Source organism: Vicugna pacos, chromosome 5 (assembly GCF_048564905.1).
Source record: "Vicugna pacos chromosome 5, VicPac4, whole genome shotgun sequence".
In the NCBI taxonomy this organism is placed as follows: Eukaryota; Metazoa; Chordata; class Mammalia; order Artiodactyla; family Camelidae; genus Vicugna; species Vicugna pacos.
Window position 1 is genome coordinate 43,168,993 of NC_132991.1, and position 22,105 is coordinate 43,191,097.

The 22,105-nt window shown below is 33.5% G+C and overlaps 1 protein-coding gene across 3 annotated transcripts in view; it reads left to right on the forward strand.

The window, feature by feature from the left end:
* Positions 1 to 22,105, forward strand: part of UBR3 (ubiquitin protein ligase E3 component n-recognin 3) — a 177,232-nt gene that overhangs the window by 57,911 nt on the left and 97,216 nt on the right. For all 3 annotated transcript variants that reach the window (XM_031678376.2, XM_031678377.2, XM_031678379.2), the window contains exons 11-19: positions 5,193 to 5,279; positions 13,973 to 14,038; positions 14,136 to 14,225; positions 15,448 to 15,576; positions 16,218 to 16,270; positions 16,373 to 16,506; positions 16,850 to 16,935; positions 18,309 to 18,450; positions 19,845 to 19,941. In XM_031678376.2, the coding sequence (XP_031534236.1) occupies positions 5,193 to 5,279; positions 13,973 to 14,038; positions 14,136 to 14,225; positions 15,448 to 15,576; positions 16,218 to 16,270; positions 16,373 to 16,506; positions 16,850 to 16,935; positions 18,309 to 18,450; positions 19,845 to 19,941 (884 nt within the window). The remainder of the gene's footprint in view (positions 1 to 5,192; positions 5,280 to 13,972; positions 14,039 to 14,135; positions 14,226 to 15,447; positions 15,577 to 16,217; positions 16,271 to 16,372; positions 16,507 to 16,849; positions 16,936 to 18,308; positions 18,451 to 19,844; positions 19,942 to 22,105) is intronic.

Genomic DNA, 22,105 nt, shown 5'->3' on the forward strand with positions numbered 1-22,105 from the left:
CTCTACTACTTCTTTCCTCTGTTTTAATTTATCTTTTAAAAAATCTGGGTTGTTAAGGTTTCTTAACTGAGTTTCTTGCCTCTAGATTCTCCCTATTCCAAACTGGCCTAATACTTAAGTTAATTGTAAGGTCTGTACATATCTCTTCTTTGCTTAAAATCATTCAAGTTCTCATCTGTCTACAGGATAATGTCCATATATCCTATAGAGGCATTTAAGACCTTCCACAGTTTGCTGTAAACTTGTCTCTTGTAATTTACCTACCTCAGTGGCTTCATTGGATTGATTATCATTCCTCAACATGCAGTTCCTTTTGTGGTTCCAGTGCTTTTGTTCAAGTTAATTCTTTTTTTGACATATGCTTTCATTCTCCATGCTTAGTCCAGGCTTCTCTTACATGAGAGTCATCTGGAAAGCTTGAAAAATACATGTGCTTAAGTCTTACTGTCAGAGATTTTGATTTGTTTGATGTGCAGTAGAACCTTGGCAGTGATTCTAACTGGAGTGATGAACCATTAGTATTAGCTCTTCAAAAATTATACTCATAAGACTCAGCTGATATTTAATCTACTCATTTTAAGTTCTTTCAGATTTATGATTCCAGTCTCTGTTTTTATAGTACCTCGTTTAATTTCCATTGTAGCATTTGTCAAAAAACTGTCTGTTATATAATATAAGGTTCATTTGCTCTTTCATTCAAAAAAATTCTGTTGAATGCTGTTCTATGCCAGACACTATCTAGATGCTTGGGTTTTGGGTGTTGAACCAAATAGATAACAGTTATTGCTCTCATGAAGCAGTCTAATAGGGGAGATAGACGTTAAGTGAGTAAGCACAGAGATTTATTTTGTAAGCATTCTACAGGAAAATATCAGATTGTTATGAGTAATGAGTGTGGGGAATGATTAGATTTGTGGATCAGGGAAGGCCTTTCTGAAGAAGGAGTAGGAAGGAGCCAGCTGTGTGAAGAATTAAAAATGAGGTTAGTGGTGGTAGTAGGGGAGATAGTATAGAATAGCCTACCTACAGTAGGAAAGTGATTTGTCCTTTTAAGGAGTTTATGCTGCTGCCACAGAGTGGAACAAGATGCAATTGGAGAGTTAAGCAGGGGTTGGATTATTAATGTAGGTTCTTATAGATCATGTTAAGGAGCTTTGGATTTTATTTTAAGGAGAATCCAGTGAATATTTTTAAGTAGGGGTTTAATGTGATCAGATTTATATTTAAAAGATCATTTTGTTTGCTAGGAAGATAGGATTGAATGGAGCTTGGGGAATATCAAGAAACAAATAGACAAATTAAGATGCTATGATAAGAGTCTAGGAAATTCAGGTTTGAAATTCAAGATGTATTAAAGGTATATTTTGGGTATTGAAGATATATTTTGAAGGTAGAATCAGTAAGCGTGGTGATGGATTGTATGTTATTGATGAGTGAAAGAGACTTTTGGGTAACTATTTTATAGAATTGTGGTAATTTTACAGAAGTGAGAAAGATATAAAAGCAGATTTAGAGAGATCAAAGTTAGTTTTAGATACGTTAAATTTGAGATGCCTGTGAAACATCCAAGTGGAAATTAGTGAGTGAATATAAGAGTTGGATGTATGAATTTCATGCTCAAAAGAGAAGTCTAGACTAGGGTTGTAAATTTTAGACCCTTGGAAATATAAATGATATTTATCTCCAGGGGATGGGATGGGATCAAGTAGGGAGAGAAGAGAAATGGACCTTGAAGAAAAAACTAACATTTAGACATCAGAGAGGGAGAAGAGAAAGACCAGAAGAATGCAGCATCATATAAGCCAACAGAAGATGGTAATTTAGGAAGGAGGATTGATATGGTGTTGATATGGAAAGAACAGTATTTTAGGAGGATTATTCTGACAACTGTGTTTAGGATAAATTTGAATTTCAAGGCTGGAACTATGTTTATCTCTGTGATAATGAGAAATCATTGTTTCCAGAAAGTAGTTTATTTTTCAGTTTTGAAGGTCAGGATTACAATGTGGTATAGTTCCCTTAATCTAAGAAGTGAAGACAGAGAGAAAACAAGTTCATATTGTTCTGGTAGTATCTGAGAGAGTAGTTTCTCAGCTAAAGGAGCATCTAGTTCTAGATAAGATGTTCTGGTGAGAGCCTGCACTATGCCAGACATTGTTCTTTACACTATATTCCTTACATTATGTTCTTATCTAATCCTCACAGCATCTCTTATATAGTAGATAGTAGTATCCCTTTCTTTCAGAGGTTAAATAACTTGCCGAAATTTGCACAGCTGCAAGTGGAAGCTGAGTTTGAAAATAAATCCATCTGATTTCAGAACCAGTGCTCTTTACCACTTTGCTACAATTATCTCTTAAGCAAGAATGTCTAGAGCTTTTTAGCAGCAGTGTTGTCAGGTTTTAGAAATTTAAACTGGAAGAAGGACTATTATTTTAAGTGGGGAAAAAAAAGCTATTTCTTTATGTTTGTGCTCTTTAATTATAAAATATCAAACTAAAGGATTAGCAATTTAAAAAAGGGAACTTCACCTGATAGCGTACTTTCTTTGTATGATTGCCCTGTATGTTATTTGGTTCTTGAAAATGTTAAAAGGTAGTTAAACAAGTAATACTAGATTAATAATAGGTAGCTTGGGTAAAGGGATGCCTTTAGTAAATTAGTAAAGATTCTAGAATCTTACTAATTTTTGCTTTCTGAACATAATAGGCACACTGTAAAGTCTCCATCTAGTGGCAACTTTAGGTTACTGGAACTTGACAAGTTGATTCTGGCTATGACCCTTTGGAACACTTAGCTAGTTCTTGTGAGATGAAGTGCTAGACGGTGACACAGAATGTTTTATGTACGTTATTTCATTTGCTTCTTGATAGCAGTACTAGGAGGTAGGTAGTAGTATGCCCATTTTAACATATGGAGAAACGGAGACTCATAAAATTTAAGTAGTCCACTCAAGGTCATAAAACTAGTAAGTAGTCAGCATGCATACTGAATTTTTGGGGATGGGTGTGATGGTGATGGGGAGGTGGGAGAGAGATGATCTGAACATGATTATTAAATATGCTGTCTTGAGAAATGGAATTAGCTAGTCACCTTTTTGAATACTCTTGATACCTACTTTCCAAATTGTTCTACAGAAGGGTTTATCAGTTTACACTTGTTCAAAGAGGATACAATGGTATCCCTTTACTCAGACTTTTGACTAAATAGTAGAACATTTGGTTTTAAATGTTTATTTATCCATGAATTATCTGCCAGTTTAGTTTGGTTATGATACATTATTTATGGTAACTTATAAGTGCCATTCCTTTTTTTTCAGTAAGATATAGGGAACAGAATTTGTAAAGTAATGTTTTTAAAAAGATAAATCTCATAAAGGATAGATTTAAACAGGATGAGACTGTTGACAGGGACTCTAAATAAGCGATATTTGGTCTGAATAGTATCAGAAATAGGAGGAAATGGAAGTGAACCTCTATGATAATATTGAGGAAGAATTGACAGGACGTGGAAATTGAGCTGGATGAAGGAGAAATCAGTCTCTGAAGGAAAGAGGATACTATCTACTTTATAAAAGATGCTATGAGAATTGGATATAAATGTGAGTCTTAGAGCTTTTTTTTAAAGGTCCAGAATAAGTTATATATGTAGCTAATGAGTTTAACCTATTTGATTTTGATGGCACGTGTGCTTTTATTCTGCATTGATGCCCCAAAATATCTTTAAAAAAACTTTTTAAAATTGAGATAAAATTAACAAAACATAAAATTCACCATTTTAATTAGTTTAAACTATACAATTCAGTAGTTGATAGTGTATTCACAAAGCCATCCCACTAATTCCAGAACATTTATTACCCCTCAAAGAAAACTCATACCTCTCAATTTCAACCTCCTCTCGTCCCCTGGAAACCACTAACCTCCCTTCTGTCTTTATAAATTTACCTAATCTGGACATTTCATGTAAATGAAATCATATATGTGGCCTTTTGTTTCTGGCTTCTTTCATTTAGCATAATATTTTCATGGTTTGACTATGTTGTAATATGTATCTATACTTCAGTACTCTTTATGGCTGAATAGTATTCCACTGTGTAGATGTGCCACACTTACTTGTCCGTTCATGGGTTGAGTTCATTTTTTGGCTAGTATGGATTATGATACTCTGAATGTTTGCTTACAAGTTTTTGTGTGAATGTATGTTTTCAATTCTCTTGGGTATATAAGAGTAGAATTTCTTGGTCATATGGTAGCTCTATGTTTAACTTCAAAGTGGCTGCACCATTTTATATTTCCATCAGCAATGTATGAGAGTTTCAGTTTCTCTACATCCTTGCCAACACTTTTTATTTTACATTTTAAAAGTTATAGCCATCCTAGTAGGTGTGAAGTGGTATGTCACTGTGACTTTGAATTGCAACTTCATAATGACTGTTACTGTTGAGCATCATTTCATATGCTTATTAGTCATTTGTAGATCTTCTTTGGAGAAATAGCTATTCAAATCCTTTGCTTATTTTTTTTAAAGAGAGGCTGTCATGATTTTTATTCCTTTAATTCAGTACTTGCCTATTGCACTAATTCATTTATCCATAAAATATTACAGTTTTCTTTTACAATACCCTTATGTTAAATGGCACATACTCATTCTTTCTTCTTTTAAATTCTGTTGCAAGTTATTTATAGGCTACTAATAGTACTGATCTGCTCAGCCCTCTGTTTTGTGGCAAAATGTACATAACATAAAATGTCCCACTTCAACCATTTTTAGGTGTGCAATACAATGACATTAAATACATTCTCAATGTTGTGCAACTATCACCACTATCCATTTCCAGAACTTTTTCATCATCCCAAAGAAACTCTACCCATTAACAACAGTAGGGAACTTACATATTTAGAATTTCTTGAAATAGAACCCAGTTTATATCATATAAATTTATTTCAGCTTTGATTAATTTTCAGGAATGTATCATATACAAGATGACACATTATGTCTTTAATTTTCATAACTCACTGGTTGTTACTATTAGATTGTGAAAGGATGATTTCTTAAATGGCAAATGTGGTTATTTTGAAAATATATTTTACCATTACATATACAATGCACTTAACTTATTTTTATATATTACATATACTTTGAAGTTGTACATATTTTTATACTGTGAAATTTACATAACTTAATTATTTTAGGAAACTCAAGAATACACCCGAAACGTTGTTAGATATTGCCTTGAAGCTCTTCAAGACTGGTTTGATGCTATTAACTTCGTAGATGAGGTATGTATATTTTTGATATATGTAAAAGCATTTAAGAAAGAAAGTGTTAGATCCTATTTAACATTGAAAATAATGAATGTCTTTTCTTGGGATAAGGGAAAGAATTTCCTAAAGAAATACATACTTTTTTTTTTCCTGTTATTTAAATGAATATTGCTCAGGAGTGAAAACTAGTTTCATTCAAGAGGTAAAAGTAACAATGAAAATGTGAATAGGATAGAGGAGATTAATGGACAGGGTATGACAACTTTATTAATTGGTCACCGTTCTCCTACCGGCATGGATAAAGGTTGCTCTTATTGATAATGAACTGAGAAGAATTGGCACAGAACATGCTGTGTATGAATTAAATAAGGACTTGCTTTTAATTAGTCAGCAAGTTTCCTATCAGAATCCCCTTTTATTCCTCTTATGAAGTGGAGTCAAAATTTACCATATGCGGAAGGAAGAGTGTGTTTCAGACAGCTAACTCCTCATCTGATTTCTGAACTCTGGGCAGATGCAACTCCTAGTGTCTTTTTTGGAGGGGAGAGGAGCTTTCATTTATTTATTTTCCTTTTTTAAAAAAAATTTAGACACAACAGAAACTTGTTGAAAAGTTGGAAGTAGAGTACAAAGAACTTTTTCTTGAATTATTTGAGAATTAACTTGTTGACTTATGCCCATTACACCTAAATACTTCAGTGTGTATTTCCTATAAACCAGGACATTCTCTTACATAAACAGATACAACATAAAAATTAGAAAATTAACATTAATAGATTATTGCTGTATAATCTTCAGAACTCATTCACATTTTACAATTTGTCCAATGATTGCCCTTTATAGAAAAAGGATTCTATTCAGAGTCACATGTTACATTTAGTTTTCATGTCTCTAATTTTCTGGGATGATTTCTTATTCTTTGCCTTTCAGGGCAATTACATTTTGAAGAATACAGCTCAGTTATTTTTGTGGAACATCTCTCAATTTGAGTTTTCTTATGATTAGATTCATATTTTGCATCTTTTGCAGGAATATTACAAAAGTGATGTTGCAGTCTTTTTGTTGCATACTTTATGGTGGTTTATGATCTTTGTTTATCCTATTGCTGATGATTTTCTCTTTGTTTGTTTGATTAGGATGGTACTAGCCAGACTTCTTCACCATAAAGTTACCCTTTCTCACTGTAATTAATATTTTGAAGCAATGTAAATATATCTGTTTTCTCATCTAATTTTCAGTTCATTCATTAGTTCTTATCTGTAGAGATTCATAGTTTCTATTTTATTAAGTGGGTTATAATCCAATACTAGTATTATTTGTTGGTAAAATTCTTTCAGATGTGGCCAGTGAGACCCTTCAAGCAGGTTTTCTGTGTTCTTTTGATTTGTCTCATTATTCTTTGAGCACTTCTGTTCTTAGTGGCCCAACAAGATGTTTCAGGCTCACCTTATAATTTCCCTATTCCATTCTCGGAATCAGTCATTTCTTTAGGAATCTCTGGTTACTTTTAGTATAGAACAGTATTGAGAAAGCAAGATCTGATTGCTTGGTGTGCTCACTGTTCTTGGGTGTTAATGCTCCCAGGCCTTCTCTGAACAGAGGTCCAGAGTATATGCATGTATGTAGGTACATGCACATATTGGATCTATATTTATTTCTCTATATATTATATATATTGAAAGCTTTGGGTTTAAACTGATACTTTAAATTCCAGTATGACACCACAGGACTTACTCTGGTTTTCTCCCACGGTGAGAAAATGGCTTCCATTTTCCTTAAAATATTTACTTATTTTGACCAATCCTCTTAAATAGAACCAGTTTCTCATCTTATTTACCTCCCTTTCCCCTGCATGGATGCCCTCTTCTCCCTGCATTCTGTCTCTTACCCTCCCCTACATGTGGACACCCTCCTCATCCCAATCCAAAATCTCTGGGACACAGCAAAAGCAGTTCTAAGAGGGAAGTTGATAGTGATACAGACTTATCTCAGGAACAAGAAAAATCTCAGATAAACAACCTAACCGTAACACCTAAAGCAGGTAGAGGAAGAAGAACAAACAACACCTAAAACAGTTAGAGAAAGAAGAACAAACAACACCCAAAGTTAGTAAAAAGAAAGAAATCATAAAGATCAGAGCAGAAATAAATGAAATAGAGACTAAAAACATAATAGAAAGAATCAATGAAACTAAAAGCTGGTTCTTTGAAAAAATTAACAAAATTGATAAACCTTTAGTCAGACTCATCGAGAAAAAAAGGGAGAAGGCCCAAATTAATGAAATCAGAAATGAAAAAGAAGTGACAACTGACACCACAGAAATACAAGGGATCATAAAAGGCTACTGTGAGCAACTGTATGCCAACAGAAAGGACAACCTAGAAGAATGGACAGTTTCTTAAAAAGGTACAATTTGCCAAGACTAAATCAGGAAGAAATAGACAATATGAATAGACTAATGACCAGTACTGAAATTGAATCAGTATTTCAGAACTACCAACAAACAAAAGTCCAGGACCAGATGGCTTCACAGGCAAATTCTACCAAATATTTAGAGAAGAGTTAACACCTATCCTTCTGAAACTATTCGAAAAAATTTCAGAGGGAGGAACACTTCTGAACTCACTCTGTGAGGCCACCATCACCCTGATATCAAAACCAGACAGAGATGTCACAAAAAAAGAAAATTACAGGCCAATATCACTTATGAATATAGATGCAAAAATCCTCAACAAAATACTAGCAGATCAATTCCAGCAATGCATTTAAAGGATCAGAACACCATGATCAAGTGGGATTTAGCCCAGGGTGCAAGGATTTTTCAATATCTGCATATCAAACAATATGACACACCACATTAACAAATTGAATGATAAAAACCATATGATCATCTTAGTAGATACAGAAAAAGCTTTTGATAAAATTCAGCATCCATTTATGATAGAACTCTCCAGAAAGTGGCCATAGACAGAGCATACCTCAACAAAACAAAGGCCATATATGACAGACCCAGAGCTAACATCATACTTAATGGTGAAAAGCTGAAAGCATTTCCTCTAAGATCAGAAACAAGACAAGGATGCCCACTTTTGCTGCTTTTATTTACCAGTTTTGGCAGCCCAAGCCACAGCAATCAGAGAAGAAAAAGAAATAAAAGGAATCTAAATTAGAAAAGAACAAGTGAAACTGTCACTGTTTGTACATGACAAGATACATAGAAAATCCTAAAGCTACTGTCAGAAAACTACTAGAGCTCATCAATAAATTCGGTAAAGTTGCAGGATACAAAATTAACATAGAGAAATCAGTTGCATTTCTGTACATTAACAATGAAATAGCAAAAAAAAAAAAGAAATTAAGGAAACAGTCCCATTTACCATCACATTAAAAAGAATAAAATACCTAGGAATAAACCTACTTAAGGAGGCAAAGGACCTGTACTCCAAAAGCTGTAAGACACAGATGAAAGAAACTGAAGATGACACAAACAGATGGAAAGATATATTGTGTTCTTGGATTGGAAGAATCAATATTGTTGAAATTGCCATACTACCCATGGCAATAAACAGACTCAGTGCAATCCCTATTACATTTCCAATGACATTTTTCACAGAGCTGGAACAAAAAATGTTAAAATTTGTATGGAAACACAAAAGGTCCTGCATAGCCAAAACAATCTTGAGAAAGACAAATGGAGCTGGGGGGGTCACGCTCCCTGGCTTCAGACTATACTACAAAGCTACAGTAATCAAAACAGTATGGTACTGGCACAAAAACAGACACATAACTCAATGGAATACGATAGAAAATCCAGAAATAAACCCATGAACTTATGGTCGGTTAATCTATCACAAAGGAGGCAAGAATACACAATAGAGAAAAGACAGTCTTTTCAACAAGTGGTGCTGGGAAAACTGGACAGCTACCTGTAAAAGACTGAAATTAGAACATTCTCTAACACCATATACAAAAATAAACTCAAAATGAATTAAAGTGTAAGATTGGATACTATAAAACCCTTAGAGGAGAACATAGGTAGAACACTCTTGGACATAAATTGCAGTAATTTTTTGGATCTGTGCCTTATAGTGGAAACAAAAGCAAAAATAAACAGATGGGACCTGATTAAACTTAAAAGCTTTTGCACAGCTAAGGAAACCCATCAACAAAATGTAAAGAAAACCTACAGAATGGGAGAAAATATTTGCAAATGAAGCAACCAACAAGGGACTAATTTCCAAGATATACAAACAGCTCATATTGTTTAAATCAAAAAAACAAGCAACCCAATCAGAAAGTGTGCAGAAGACCTAGACAGACATTTCTCCAAAGAAAACATCTCAGCAGCCAACAAGCATGTGAAAAGATGCTCAAGATTGCTAATTACTAGAGAGAAACAAATTAAAACTACAATACCTCACGCCAGTTAGAATGGCCATCATTAAAAAGTCTACAAATAATTGCTGGAGGGCAGTGTGGAGAAAAAGGAACCCTCCTACACTGTTGATGAGAATGTAAATTGGTGCAGCCACTATGAAGGATAGTATAGAGGTTACTTAAAAAACTACAAAATAGACTTACCTTATGATCCAGCAGTCCTACTCTTGGGCATATACCCAGGGAAAACTATATTTCAGGAAGACACGTGCATACCAATGTTCACAGCAGCACTATTTACAGTGGTCAGGACATGGAAACAACCTAAATGTCCATTGACAGATAAATGAATAAAGAAGATGTGGTACATATATACAGTGGAATATTATTCATCCAAATAAAAAAGAAAGAATAAAGTAATGCCATTTGCAGCAACATGGATGGACCTGGAGATCATCATTCCCAGTGAAGTAAGCCAGAAAGAGAAGGAAAAATACCATATGATATCACTTATATATGAATCTTAAAAAAAAAAAAGACACAAATGAACTTATTTGTAAAACAGAAACAGACTCACAGACATAGAGAACAAATTTATGGTTACCAACAGGGGAAGGGTGTGGGAAGGGATAAATTGGGAGTTTGGGATTTGCAGATACTAACTACTATACATAAAATAGCACAGGGAACTATATTCAATATCTTGTAATAACCTACAATGAAGAAGAATATGAAAATGAATATATGTATGTATATGCATGACTGAAACATAATGCTGTTCTCCAGAAATTGACACGACATTGTAAACTGACTATACTTCAATTAAAAAGAATGTAAATTTTAAAACAGGAAAAAAAAAGAATCCTCAATTACTGGATATCATGTAGGGCAAGATTTATGAGTATGTGGCAGAGTAGTTTGATTAGAGTCATCTCTAATAAGAGAATTAGAACATGCGATCATCCAGCAAATGTTTTTTGAATGTTTACTATGTTATAAACACTGGGAATACAGTGATGAAACAGTTCCTAATTTAAGGACATGGAAGACAAGTAAATGGTTACTTTTGATCACAGGGCTTCTGTAAAGTTGTGATCATGGTGCTATGGGGAAAATAGAGTGGAGCATCTGATTTACCTCAAGGGACTCAGGAAAAGCTTTCTAGTACAAATGTCATTGAGCAGTGTCTTAAAGGTATGTTAATCCAGTAGGAGCGGGGATGTATAGCATTTGAGGCAGATGGGATAGTATATGCAACGGCACAGAAGTGTAGGTTAGGGATACAACTTGTGGTGCATGAGTTGATATAACAGAAGGTGAGGCTGGAGAGGTAAGCCCTGTCTTCTCAAAAGTTGGAAGAGTATAGAGGTTAAAATTATAGGAAGCCATTAAAAAATTATGAGTGAAGCACAAGATTAAATCAACGTTTTGGTAAGACCACCTCCTGGCAATCTATCAAGGTTTAAATAGATGTATTAATTAAGGTTCTTTTGAATACAAGGGAAAAAACATTTTTGAGGCAGCCTAATTTGAAGGAGGAATAATTTTTTAAGAGTACAGAGAGGTCTCTCAGGGATCTTACGGCAGCTGGACTTAAGAAACTGAGTGGAAAGCTGAGTAGGGACTCCTATCTCTTGCCTTTGCTTTGCCCTGTCTTTCTGCCTAATTTTTTCTTCCCTCTCTGTAGATTGCTTTTCTGTGCTGCTTTGCCTATGTGGTTAAATGCTACCTTTCTGCAGTTGCTTAATGTTGCAATTCCAGCTATACTCCAAGACTCTCCACATATATCTGTGAACCCCAGTTCAATTTTCAAGTGACAGAGAACCTTATTTCCCAGGATGGGTTGTGATTCCAGTCAGATGTGGCTATCATAAACTTCACTGTTAGCCTCCAATCCCCGTGTGTGTGTCTTTGGGATGTGGGGCAGGAAGGGATATTCTGAGAAGATGGGGAGGGTTGTAAGCTAGAAAGATACTACAAAAGATGTCTTACAGATGGTAAGAACAGAAGCAGAGGCTAGCACTGAAATCTAGGTACTAAATGTTGAGGGCCTGAGCTAAGGTTAGTTAGGGGCAGTGTGGAAAGAGAGGAAGTAGAGTTAAAAGGTACTTAGGAAACCAAGCACACTTTGATGCCTCATCAGATCCAATTTCATCTTCCTTTGAGAGAAGGAAGGATTCTACATTTCAGATTTGTATTACTGGGAATTTGAGGAAGAAGCATTGAGGAAGATTGAGTTTTTAGGGCAAAGATGCTGAGTTTTGGTTTGGACACTCTGTATTGCAGTCCCTCTGGGATATTAAGTGTTGATGTTCAGTAGACACTTGAATGTAGGATTTGGAGTTCAAGAGTGAGATTTCTGCTGAGATTTGGAAGTCATCTTGGTTTAGTAGGCAGTTGAAGCTGTGAACTGAATAAAATCACCTAGAATGAGAACATTAGCTGAGAATGGAATCTGAGGACTACCTCAGTAGAGATGGAAGGAGTGGAGGAGGAGTTTATCAAGTGGCTAACTTGTGACATTGGACAAGGAAGGATTATGGAATGAAGCACTGCAGAAGAATGTGCATTTGGCGTATGCTAAAGCCTTAAAAGACAAGGTAGGGTCCATGGCTTAGTAATTAATAGCAATGTGTGTTGGGTACTTTGTTGTCTTACTTTGATCCTCACAGCCGTTCAGCTGCTTATTATCCCCTTTACAGTTCAGGCAACTTAGGTACAGAAAATTAAGTAAACTTGCTCACATTTTTACAGCTATAGGTGGCAGAGTCAGAATTTGAACTCATGCAAATCTAGCTTATAAGAATCTGCTCTTAACCACTGTTCTTAATGCCTGCCTTTAAAGGAAATTGAGGGAGATTCTGATTTAGCTAGTTAGTATAGAATATATTACTAAAATGATTATAGCAATGGAGAGCAAACTTGTTTTTTATTTTTGATAATGGTAAAATGCACAGAGAATAAAATTTACCATCTTATTAATCATTTTAAACTATAAAATTCAGTAGTGTGAAGTATGTTCACATTGTGTAACCAACCTCCAGAACGTTCTGTTTTGCAAAACTGAAACTCTGTACCTAAAACTCTGCTGATTTTCCCTTCCTCCCAGCCCCTGACAACTATCATTATGCTTTGTGTCTCTGATTTTGACTGCTCTAAGTACCTCATATAAGTGGACTCATACAGTATATGTGTTTTTGTGACTAGCTTATTTCACTTAGCATAATGTCTTGAAGATCCATCCATATTGCAGCATGTATCAGAAATTCCTTTTTATGGAAGACAAGCTTTTATTTATTAGCAATATTCTATAGATGTTTATTCACATGTTGAGGAGGATCTTATTCTCATGATGGTTTTGGAAAAAACTCAGGAATGGTGACATTGCAAATTTTTATGACTCTATACTGATATTACATTAGCATAAGTATCTGAATGTCTTGGATAACATTTTTTAACAGAAGAAAACTTTACTAGAAACTTATAGAAGTATTGAAAACAAATCATACTTTACAATTTTTCTTATTTGTTTACAAAGGACAACTGTAGTATACTTTTGTCCTATAGTGATAGCATGACCCATGGGAGTCACAGATTTAAAATACAGTTTTTATAGTATTCACAAGGATGCCAAAGGTCCTTGGTATATACTGTACTAAGCTTGCTTTTGGCGATTGTGCTTTCAGCACTGATATGGGGAGCATCTCACCCAACTAGACAAGTCCTTTAGCTGCACTTCAGTTTATGGCTATGGTTAGAGCCTCTTATCATTCTGAATATAACCGTGAAGTCCATACTCCACGTTCACTCCTCAGTTTACTACTTGTTAACTTTAGGAAGTTACTTAAGTTTTTTAAGCTTGAATTTCCTTATTTATAAAATGGAAATACTGAGTTCCTGCCTCATAGGGTTCTTGTAGGATTCAATTAAGTCTGAATAAAGTACTTATTAGCATGGTGACTGGCATATAGTAAGTGCTCAGTAAATGTTGGTTGTGACTATTGTTCTTGTTACTGTCATCATGTTTGGTATGCATGCAGACAGCCTACTGTAAAGGGAAATCTATTCCATCCTTTGTTCTGTGCTAGATACTTCAGAGGATTCAGAGTTGAAGAGTATACAATTTCTGCCTTCAAGGAGGTTGCATTTGTGTGTTTAAAATGGGATAATTTTATCTACAGTGGATTTTTAAGCTATAACTTCTAAAACTTTACTTTCATTAAAAAGTATTAGGAATAAGTCAAGATGAAATTGTGGTTTTAGCATTTTAAAACCTTTTTTGAACTCAGCAAAGTATTCTTTGACTTGTGGATTCTGTTTGTTTATTCCAGCCAGCACCTAACCAAGTCACTTTTCATCTGCCACTACATCGTTATTATGCTATGTTTTTGAGTAAGGTAAGAGTGTCATTAAACAACTCTGTTTGTTTGCTTGTTTTTTGAATATTGGAAAATACATATTGAATTGGTAACTTTTTTTAATCATAATTTTTAGGCTGTGAAATGTCAAGAACTAGATTTGGATTCTGTTTTACCAGATCAGGAAATGTTAATGAAACTAATGATTCACCCACTCCAAATTCAAGTATGTATTCAGGCTCTTAAAAGATTTTGAATTGACAAACTCCTTAGTTAAGGAATTCTTCCTTTATTTTATTTGTATGCCTTTATCATTGTTATTATAGCCAAAATGTTTGAAATTTTAAAAAAACTTAATTTTTGTATTTTTACTAGATTATATTTAGTTTTTTAAAAAATTTTATGAGATTTACATTTAATTATAATTTCCCCAGAAAGGGGTGCGAGGAGAAGGATAAATTAGGAGTTTGGGATTAGCAAGTACAGACTATGTATATAAAATAGATAAACAGCAAGATCCTATGGTATAGCCCAGGGAACTAAATTCGATATCTTGTAATAACCTATAATGAAAAAGAATATGAAAAAAGGATATGTATATATATATATGTATATATATATGTATATATATATATGTATGACTGAGTCACTGTGCTGTACACCAGAAACTACCACAACTTTGTAAATCAACTACCCTTCAATTTAAAAAAAAAATGTAATTTCCTCAAGAATTCCTTTCAGTATATTTACTTACAGGGGAGTTTTAACATACTACAGTAGTATTTTGGGAGTCAGAAGACCCAACAGTTCTAGCCTTAGTGCTATCACTGTTTTACTATCCGTGTTGGTTGGAGTGATTCTTTAGTTTCCCCATCTGTAAAGTGAGAAGAGAGAAAAGAGAAGAATCAGCCTACAAATGCATTGTGGTTTCTTTCATTTCTAAATTGATTTCGTGGGCCACCTTTTATATACATTAGAGGAATTTGCACTTCAGTTTGTTTTTCCTGGCAATTTTAGATTTGTTAATCATTATTGAATGTTAACTCTGGGAGTTAGGAACAAATAAGAGATGAAGTTATGACTGTACTTAGTTTTAGTTGATATAGAATATAAATACATGAATTAAATATTAGTATATTAAAAAAATTTATTACAATCTGACCTTCTCTTACTTGCCAAATTTTTGGAAATGACTGGTTTAGATTGAAGGTTGAGTTAGATGAATTAAAGGTATAGTTTATATTCATTGATCTTGAACAATTTTAAATCAGTTAAAATTTTAAAAGTATATATTTGAATTGAATATCTTAACATTGGACAGAATATGAGGCTCATACTATGATTAAGTTATAAAATATTTTGGAATAATTGTTTATTATAACATGATTTTATAAAAGTTGACTTTAGATGACTTCTTTGTCCAATTTACTTAATTTTAATTTTACTAGGCAAGTCTTGCTGAAATCCACAGCAATATGTGGGTAAGAAATGGTCTGCAAATCAAAGGACAAGCCATGACCTATGTCCAGTCTCATTTCTGTAATTCCATGATTGATCCTGACATTTACCTGTTACAGGTAAGCCAGCTTGGTTATACAGATACTGTACTTTTGAAATGTCTCTTTTGTACCTGTGGGATTTTAATTTATAGAGGTGACTAAATGATGACAGACAGATCAAAGCTATTTAAGAAGAATTTTATTATTTACATCTCCCGAAGGAAGAGGGCATGCCATGCCGCACAGGACCAGAGGGGAAGCATTAGGTTTTGGTCAAGAGACAGAAGGAGGAGGGAGGGGAAATCTTAGACCAGAACCTTTTTTGGAGTCTGCATAGTACAGGCAAAGCAGGGCAGGGGAAACAGTTTAGGACTGGCTAGTTTGAATAATCTTGGTGGGTTTTGGGGCATAAAAGCTGCCTGCAGCTATCTGGTCCCTTGCCCTAGGCAGTGGCAGGGTTGGAATATTGGCTTGGTATATGAATTAAATTAAGGGCACGAGTAACTGGCATATGAGAGAATTGCTCCCAAGTAAGCTGTTTACTTTCTTTAGGTATTAGCTAGCCCTAATAGGGGTGATTTCTCCCCTGGTCTGTAAGACCCCTTAGATGTCAAAAGATTGTATGATACAGAAAATAAAAAAAACATAATTAATACAAGAAGTAAAACTGAATATTGAGAAATAAGTTTGTGGGTTTATTTTTTTTTTGTCTTTGAAAGGTTTGTGCATCTAGACTTGATCCAGATTATTTTATTTCATCTGTCTTTGAAAGGTAAGCATAATTTTATATGAAGACAGGTATTGGGAATTATTTGGAATTTAAGTTAATTTTGTTTTAACTTTAAAAAATCTGTCTCAAATATTTTTTTAATAGATTTAAGGTAGTGGATTTGTTGACAATGGCTTCACAACATCAAAACACAGTACTTGATGCAGAGCATGAGAGATCCATGTTAGAAGGCGCTCTTACATTTCTTGTGATTCTTTTGAGTCTTCGTTTACATTTAGGTAAAAAGCACTAATGCAAATACGTGGGTTTTAACTCCCTTTCCTCCCCTTTCCCCATGGTAGTAACTGGCTTATGGAAAAAAGGAAAGGTTGTGTTTCAAACTCTTGATATGATATGTTTTACCATTGATACTCCTTTTACTGTAACCTTTAAAAAACTCTTTACTTAAGGGAACTGCAAATGGCAGGGTAGTTAAACTGCAGTTATATTTGGGGCATTACATTCTTTGTTCTTTAATTTTTGAAGCCTCTCACTTTTGGTAAAACAGCTAATGAATTGTGTGGTAAGTTGTTTCTCTATAATTTATAGATAATCAGATATATTAATTGTTTTTAATTTTAGGAATGTCTGATGATGAGATTCTCAGGGCAGAGATGGTAGCCCAGCTGTGTATGAATGACAGGACACATAGTTCATTGCTGGACCTCATATCCTTTTAAAAGTTTAGTTTTCTGTTAGTTGCAGGATCTGAATAATAAGTAATATTTATGGATTAAAGATATATCACTTTCTTGATTAAAGCTTTTTTTGAAGTTGAAAAATAATATGGAAGAAGAACTTCCAACTGTTTCTTCAGTTTGGTGTTCAAGACCAGTAGCCAATGTTTTTGCCTCTAATTGTCGCCTCTCAGGGTACTCTTGTTAAACCTTGGTTGCGTGTCAGGACTGATGGCTCTGGACACCTCAGGATCAGAATTACTGAAAGGGAGCTAGACACTTGGTAAAAGGTAGCTAGATCTGCTTTTTCTGTATAGCCAGGCTGGAATTCATGGGTAAAATTTAGAGGTATATTTTATAATTATTATTGGGGTTTTAAACATTCTGAGTATTTTTTTCTTAGAATTCAGTCTTAAAGTAAGAAGTTTTTAAGGGCAAGGACTATTATCTACAAACTTAAAAAACTTACAGTTCTCTGTATAGGGCTGAGCATACAATGGACACTTTATTTTTTAAGTTATTGTTAATAAAATTTTAGACACTGTTATTTTGTGATTAAGTTTATTTTGTAAATTTTTGACTAAATTTACTTTTTGTATTATGTTATTTTGTGATTAAGTTTATTTTGTAAATTTTTGACTAAATTTACTTTTTGTATTATGAATATGTTTGAAATAATTGGCTAAAATTTATGAAAAAGCTATTAGAATCCCTATTTCATAACCTTGAAGGTTTTCTTAAGTAGCATCAATTTGATACTATTTGATGATCTCATTCTACCAACATATCCTGTATCAGTGCTGTAACAGAGCAAAAGCATTCTCTGTAACTTTGAATTTAAAAAGAATTATATGGCTTTATGTGAAAACAGTAGGAAAGAGTCTGTAGTTTTCTGGTTTTCTTCTTTTTAAAAAATTTGCTTAGTATCTTTCTCTTTTTTCTTTTGAGGATGACATCTTGTGTTTTTGGAAAAATAATCCTTGCTCACAAAAATCTTGGCTGATTTTTAGCATACTCTCTTTGATTTTCTAAGGGAAAGTACAACATTTTTTGCAAAATGGTGAAAATGGAGATTAAAATTTTTTTCACTTCCTGAAATTATATTAATTTGTTTTGGGGGAAATATACTTCAGAACTATTTCAGCATGTCATTTATTAGGCTTCTAGGTTAAAACTTTTAAAAATTCACAGATAATAAAAATTTATTGAATTGTTGTATTATATAGCCCTCTTGTGGCTAACTTTATATATTACAGCCAATTGCTCTGTGTATTTTAGCAAAGGCAGTTAGAAACTAGAATACCTTAGTAAGATTATAAACCTGGCTCTTAGTTATTAATTTTTTTTCTTGACACATACATCATATTCCAGAAAATCCAAATCCCAAAAGTGGCATTATTCCAGGCAGTTACAGCTTTGAATCAGTTTTATCAGCTGTAGCTGATTTTAAGGCTCCTGTTTTTGAACCTGGAGGTTCTATGCAACAAGGCATGTATACGCCTAAAGGTATGTTTATATACATGAATATATTCTTTCAAATACTAGTTTTCTGAGGGTTTGTTGTGTATACTGAAGCAAAACGTTTTGCATTTAATTTATTCAGCTTTGGTTTTCCTTTGAACTTTCTCGTAGGTGTATGTTTGTCTTTTACGGTATACAGAGATATTGCTTCCGTTTATTTATGTATCTATGGTTTATGTTACAATAAGACTTCTTAGATGACTCTAAATTATAACAGAAACTTTATATATGAACTCCAGTTTATTTTTATGAGTAAATGAACTGTAAATGAATCAGAAACTGTAAAGTAAAATATATATTTTAAAACATTCTGAATATATTTGCTCTCTAAATTTTATTTAGAAATAGTTCTCACTACCCAAATTTTAACTCGAAACAGTTAAAATCTATATGGAATGCTGATAACATTCTCATACATTTTGAACCTATGTAAATACATAGAAATCTTTTCCTTTAAGTGGTTGGTTTTCTGAGATTTTTTCCCACCTGGATTTGTGAATGACATACTTAACGAGGAACAGAAGTAGGGGAAGTCTTGATTCACTGTCTTGTCTTCTTCACTTTCACATTTTTACTAATCTGAGGATTTTGAAGGAAGTAGTAGTTACATGCTTCTTAACCCCCTCAACACTCATTGTCTAAGTGAAATACTGATGCCTACTTTGAAGCTGTAAATAGCATGTGCTGTGTTTGGTAAAACATAGCAAAATAAGCCTTATCATGTGGGATTTTTTAGAGAGTTTACAAAGTAGGAAGAACAATCCAGAGTCTCTGGTTGGAATGTTTTCCATTAAAGGAAAAGCACTGTATTTCTTTACTGTAGAGAACACTTTGTGTCTAAAATTTAGATGAGCTTGTAAGTGGGTTGATGTTTTTGTATAGTGCTTATTATTACAGTGTGATGTGAGGATTACCTCTGTCAGACTCACTCGTAATACTTATTAAAATACAAGGTCCTATATCTCAGCCTCAATCTGCTCTTATCCAGACCTCTGGGGATGGATTCTGGGAATCTGCTTTTTAAACAGAAAAGAGAAAGTCAGTTTTTAATCTTTGGATTTGACTTTTTATTTGTAAAATGAGAGAGTTGGAATAGATGAGTGGGTTTTAAAACTTTTTAAAAGTAGTTAAAATAAGCCTTTAGTTTTAGGAAACTAAGCCTTAAGTGAATCTGTTATACAAAGCAATAAAAGCAAACCTACTCTTGTTAAAGTGAATATAGTAGTAGACATAGCTTCTTACCTGTTTTACCATCTCCTTGCTCCTCAAAACTTTCCCATCTTTTAAATTTAAAATATACTTAAATGTAATTAGTCATTAGAGATTGACTTTATTCCTAAGAAGTCAGTATTTTGTTTCTACTCTCTTTTGAATAATAGCTGAAGTCTGGGATCACGAGTTTGACCCCGTCATGGTCATTCTTCGAACAGTTTACCGTAGAGACGTGCAGTCTGCAATGGACAGATATACAGCATTGTAAGTCCGTTATATTGAGTAGTATAATAATGGATATCTTGTATTTATATAGAAAAAATTTAATTATAACACAAATAAAGTGTTAAATGTACTCAAAATCTTCAGAGGAGAAAATATTTTAAGATTAAAAAAATAATCTAGCTGAGATTTATATTCTCAAGATCTTGACTGAAAATCTGATGTTAATCTGATAAAAATAAATTTTATAAAACATCACAAATAAATATGAAAAAATAACAAACTTATTTAGTTGCTGTTCGACCAAGGGAATTCAAAGCTTGATTTGTGTTGTTCTACTTCTAAACCAGTAGAGGAGGCACAAGTTAAGAGAAAATGGTCTGACATCAGACATGATGAGTAGCCCCAAAAAGTGTGGTAATATTGCTATGTTCTTGACAACTGGGAAAAGAGCCAAAGTAAAATGAATTTTATTTGTAAATATTTAACAAAGTAGTTTAAAATGTTGATGATTGCAGAAAAGAAAAGTTTTGAAAGGTATCTTTGTAGTGGAGAATTCCATTTCATATATTATTGTTAGAGTATTTTTAAGTGTATCATTTACTTCTGTTTTTAAACCTTAATAGGTAATATTATAATTGCTGAACATTATAGGATATCACCTTTTATTTTTACTCAGTTTATTTGTGCTTAAACATTTTAAAAACAAGTTTAAAAAGATACAAATGTCTTTGATCTTGAGAAATATTTGTTCATGTAACTATCAAAGTGTAAATATAGATATTGGATATAATCAAAACTTCTCTTTGCCAATACTTTACAGTAATAGGTAAGATATGTGCTGAATTTAAGAACCATCATAGATATATCTAAAGAAAGTCTGTAGTGTAGAATTTTAGCATATTCTCCACACTCCTACAACCCACCCTAAGAAAAAGAAAGCCAAAAAACAGAACTTAGTTCAGCATCTCTCTATACCTTTCACTAAAACCCTTGTAGAGATAGTGTGAGATTCTCCTTTCTCTGCTTTCTTAGCAACCTCTTTTTGTGCTTTTAATGTGGTTTTGTAACTTTGTTTGCTTGTAGGCTACTAGACTCTTAGTTACTAGAGAAGAGATATTTTTTTCCTCTATGTCTCTTTTACATCTTCAGAACCTATCTCAGTGCTGGCACATAATAGGCATCCCGAATATATTTGGTGAATAAATAAATTTGAATTGTTGATGCTGAAGAATGAAAAGATAGGTGGGAGGAGGCATTTGCATGGAAAACCTAATCTGGCCTTCATAAACACTGTTGTCTTAAGTGACTCTGCCTTTTTTCAGGGAATGGTGTTGGTGGCTAGTCATTTAAATATATGAGAATTAAGTATATAGTTAATTTTATTACTCTTTTTTACTTTATACTGAATAGAAATTTGAACTCAGATTGGGCTGAAACTTTCAAAGCTTTGAAGGAGTCATTAAATACTTAATGTAATTGGTTTTAATAGGAAAATTTAATTTAACAATACACATTTATGGAGTACTTGTTATACACCAGGCACTCTATAAAGCAAAAAAAAAAATTTTTCCCACATAGAAGACTTTTACTCGTGCTTTGAGCAGTTAATTTTCTGTATTTAGACAGGTGATTTCCAGCCATAGACGAATTGTCCTCCAAGGGACATTTGGCATTGTCTAAAGACGGAGAGGAGTATTACTGACATCTAGTAGAGGCTAAGTCTGGCCTCCACAGCTAAGAATTTCTGGCCCCAAATGTCATTAGTGGTGTCAATGTAGAAAAACCTGGTTTAGACCTATACTGATGTACTGGTAACCTTTTCTATTTGCAGGTATGTTGTGTTTTCTAATCTGTTTTGTGTTATTAGTTGTTTAGCACCATATTATGTTTTGACTTATAACTACTTCACGTAGAGAAAACCATATCCTTAGAGCTATTTTTATTAAAATTTCTTCTTTCCTATTTGCTCTCTTTTTTCCTAATTCTCTTATTCCCCTCATTTGGCTTTTGAGTTCCTGTGTAATATTTCTTAGTTTCTTAGAAGTATTTTTGAAGTGCTGTAATGGTTCTTGGCAGCTTGAAAATCTTTGTTTTAAAGAAATATGTATTTAAATAAAACAATAACAACAGATGACAAATAAATATACTCTAGCTTCAGACTAAAAACTTTTAATCATTTTCTTGTAAATTAATCTGTGAAATT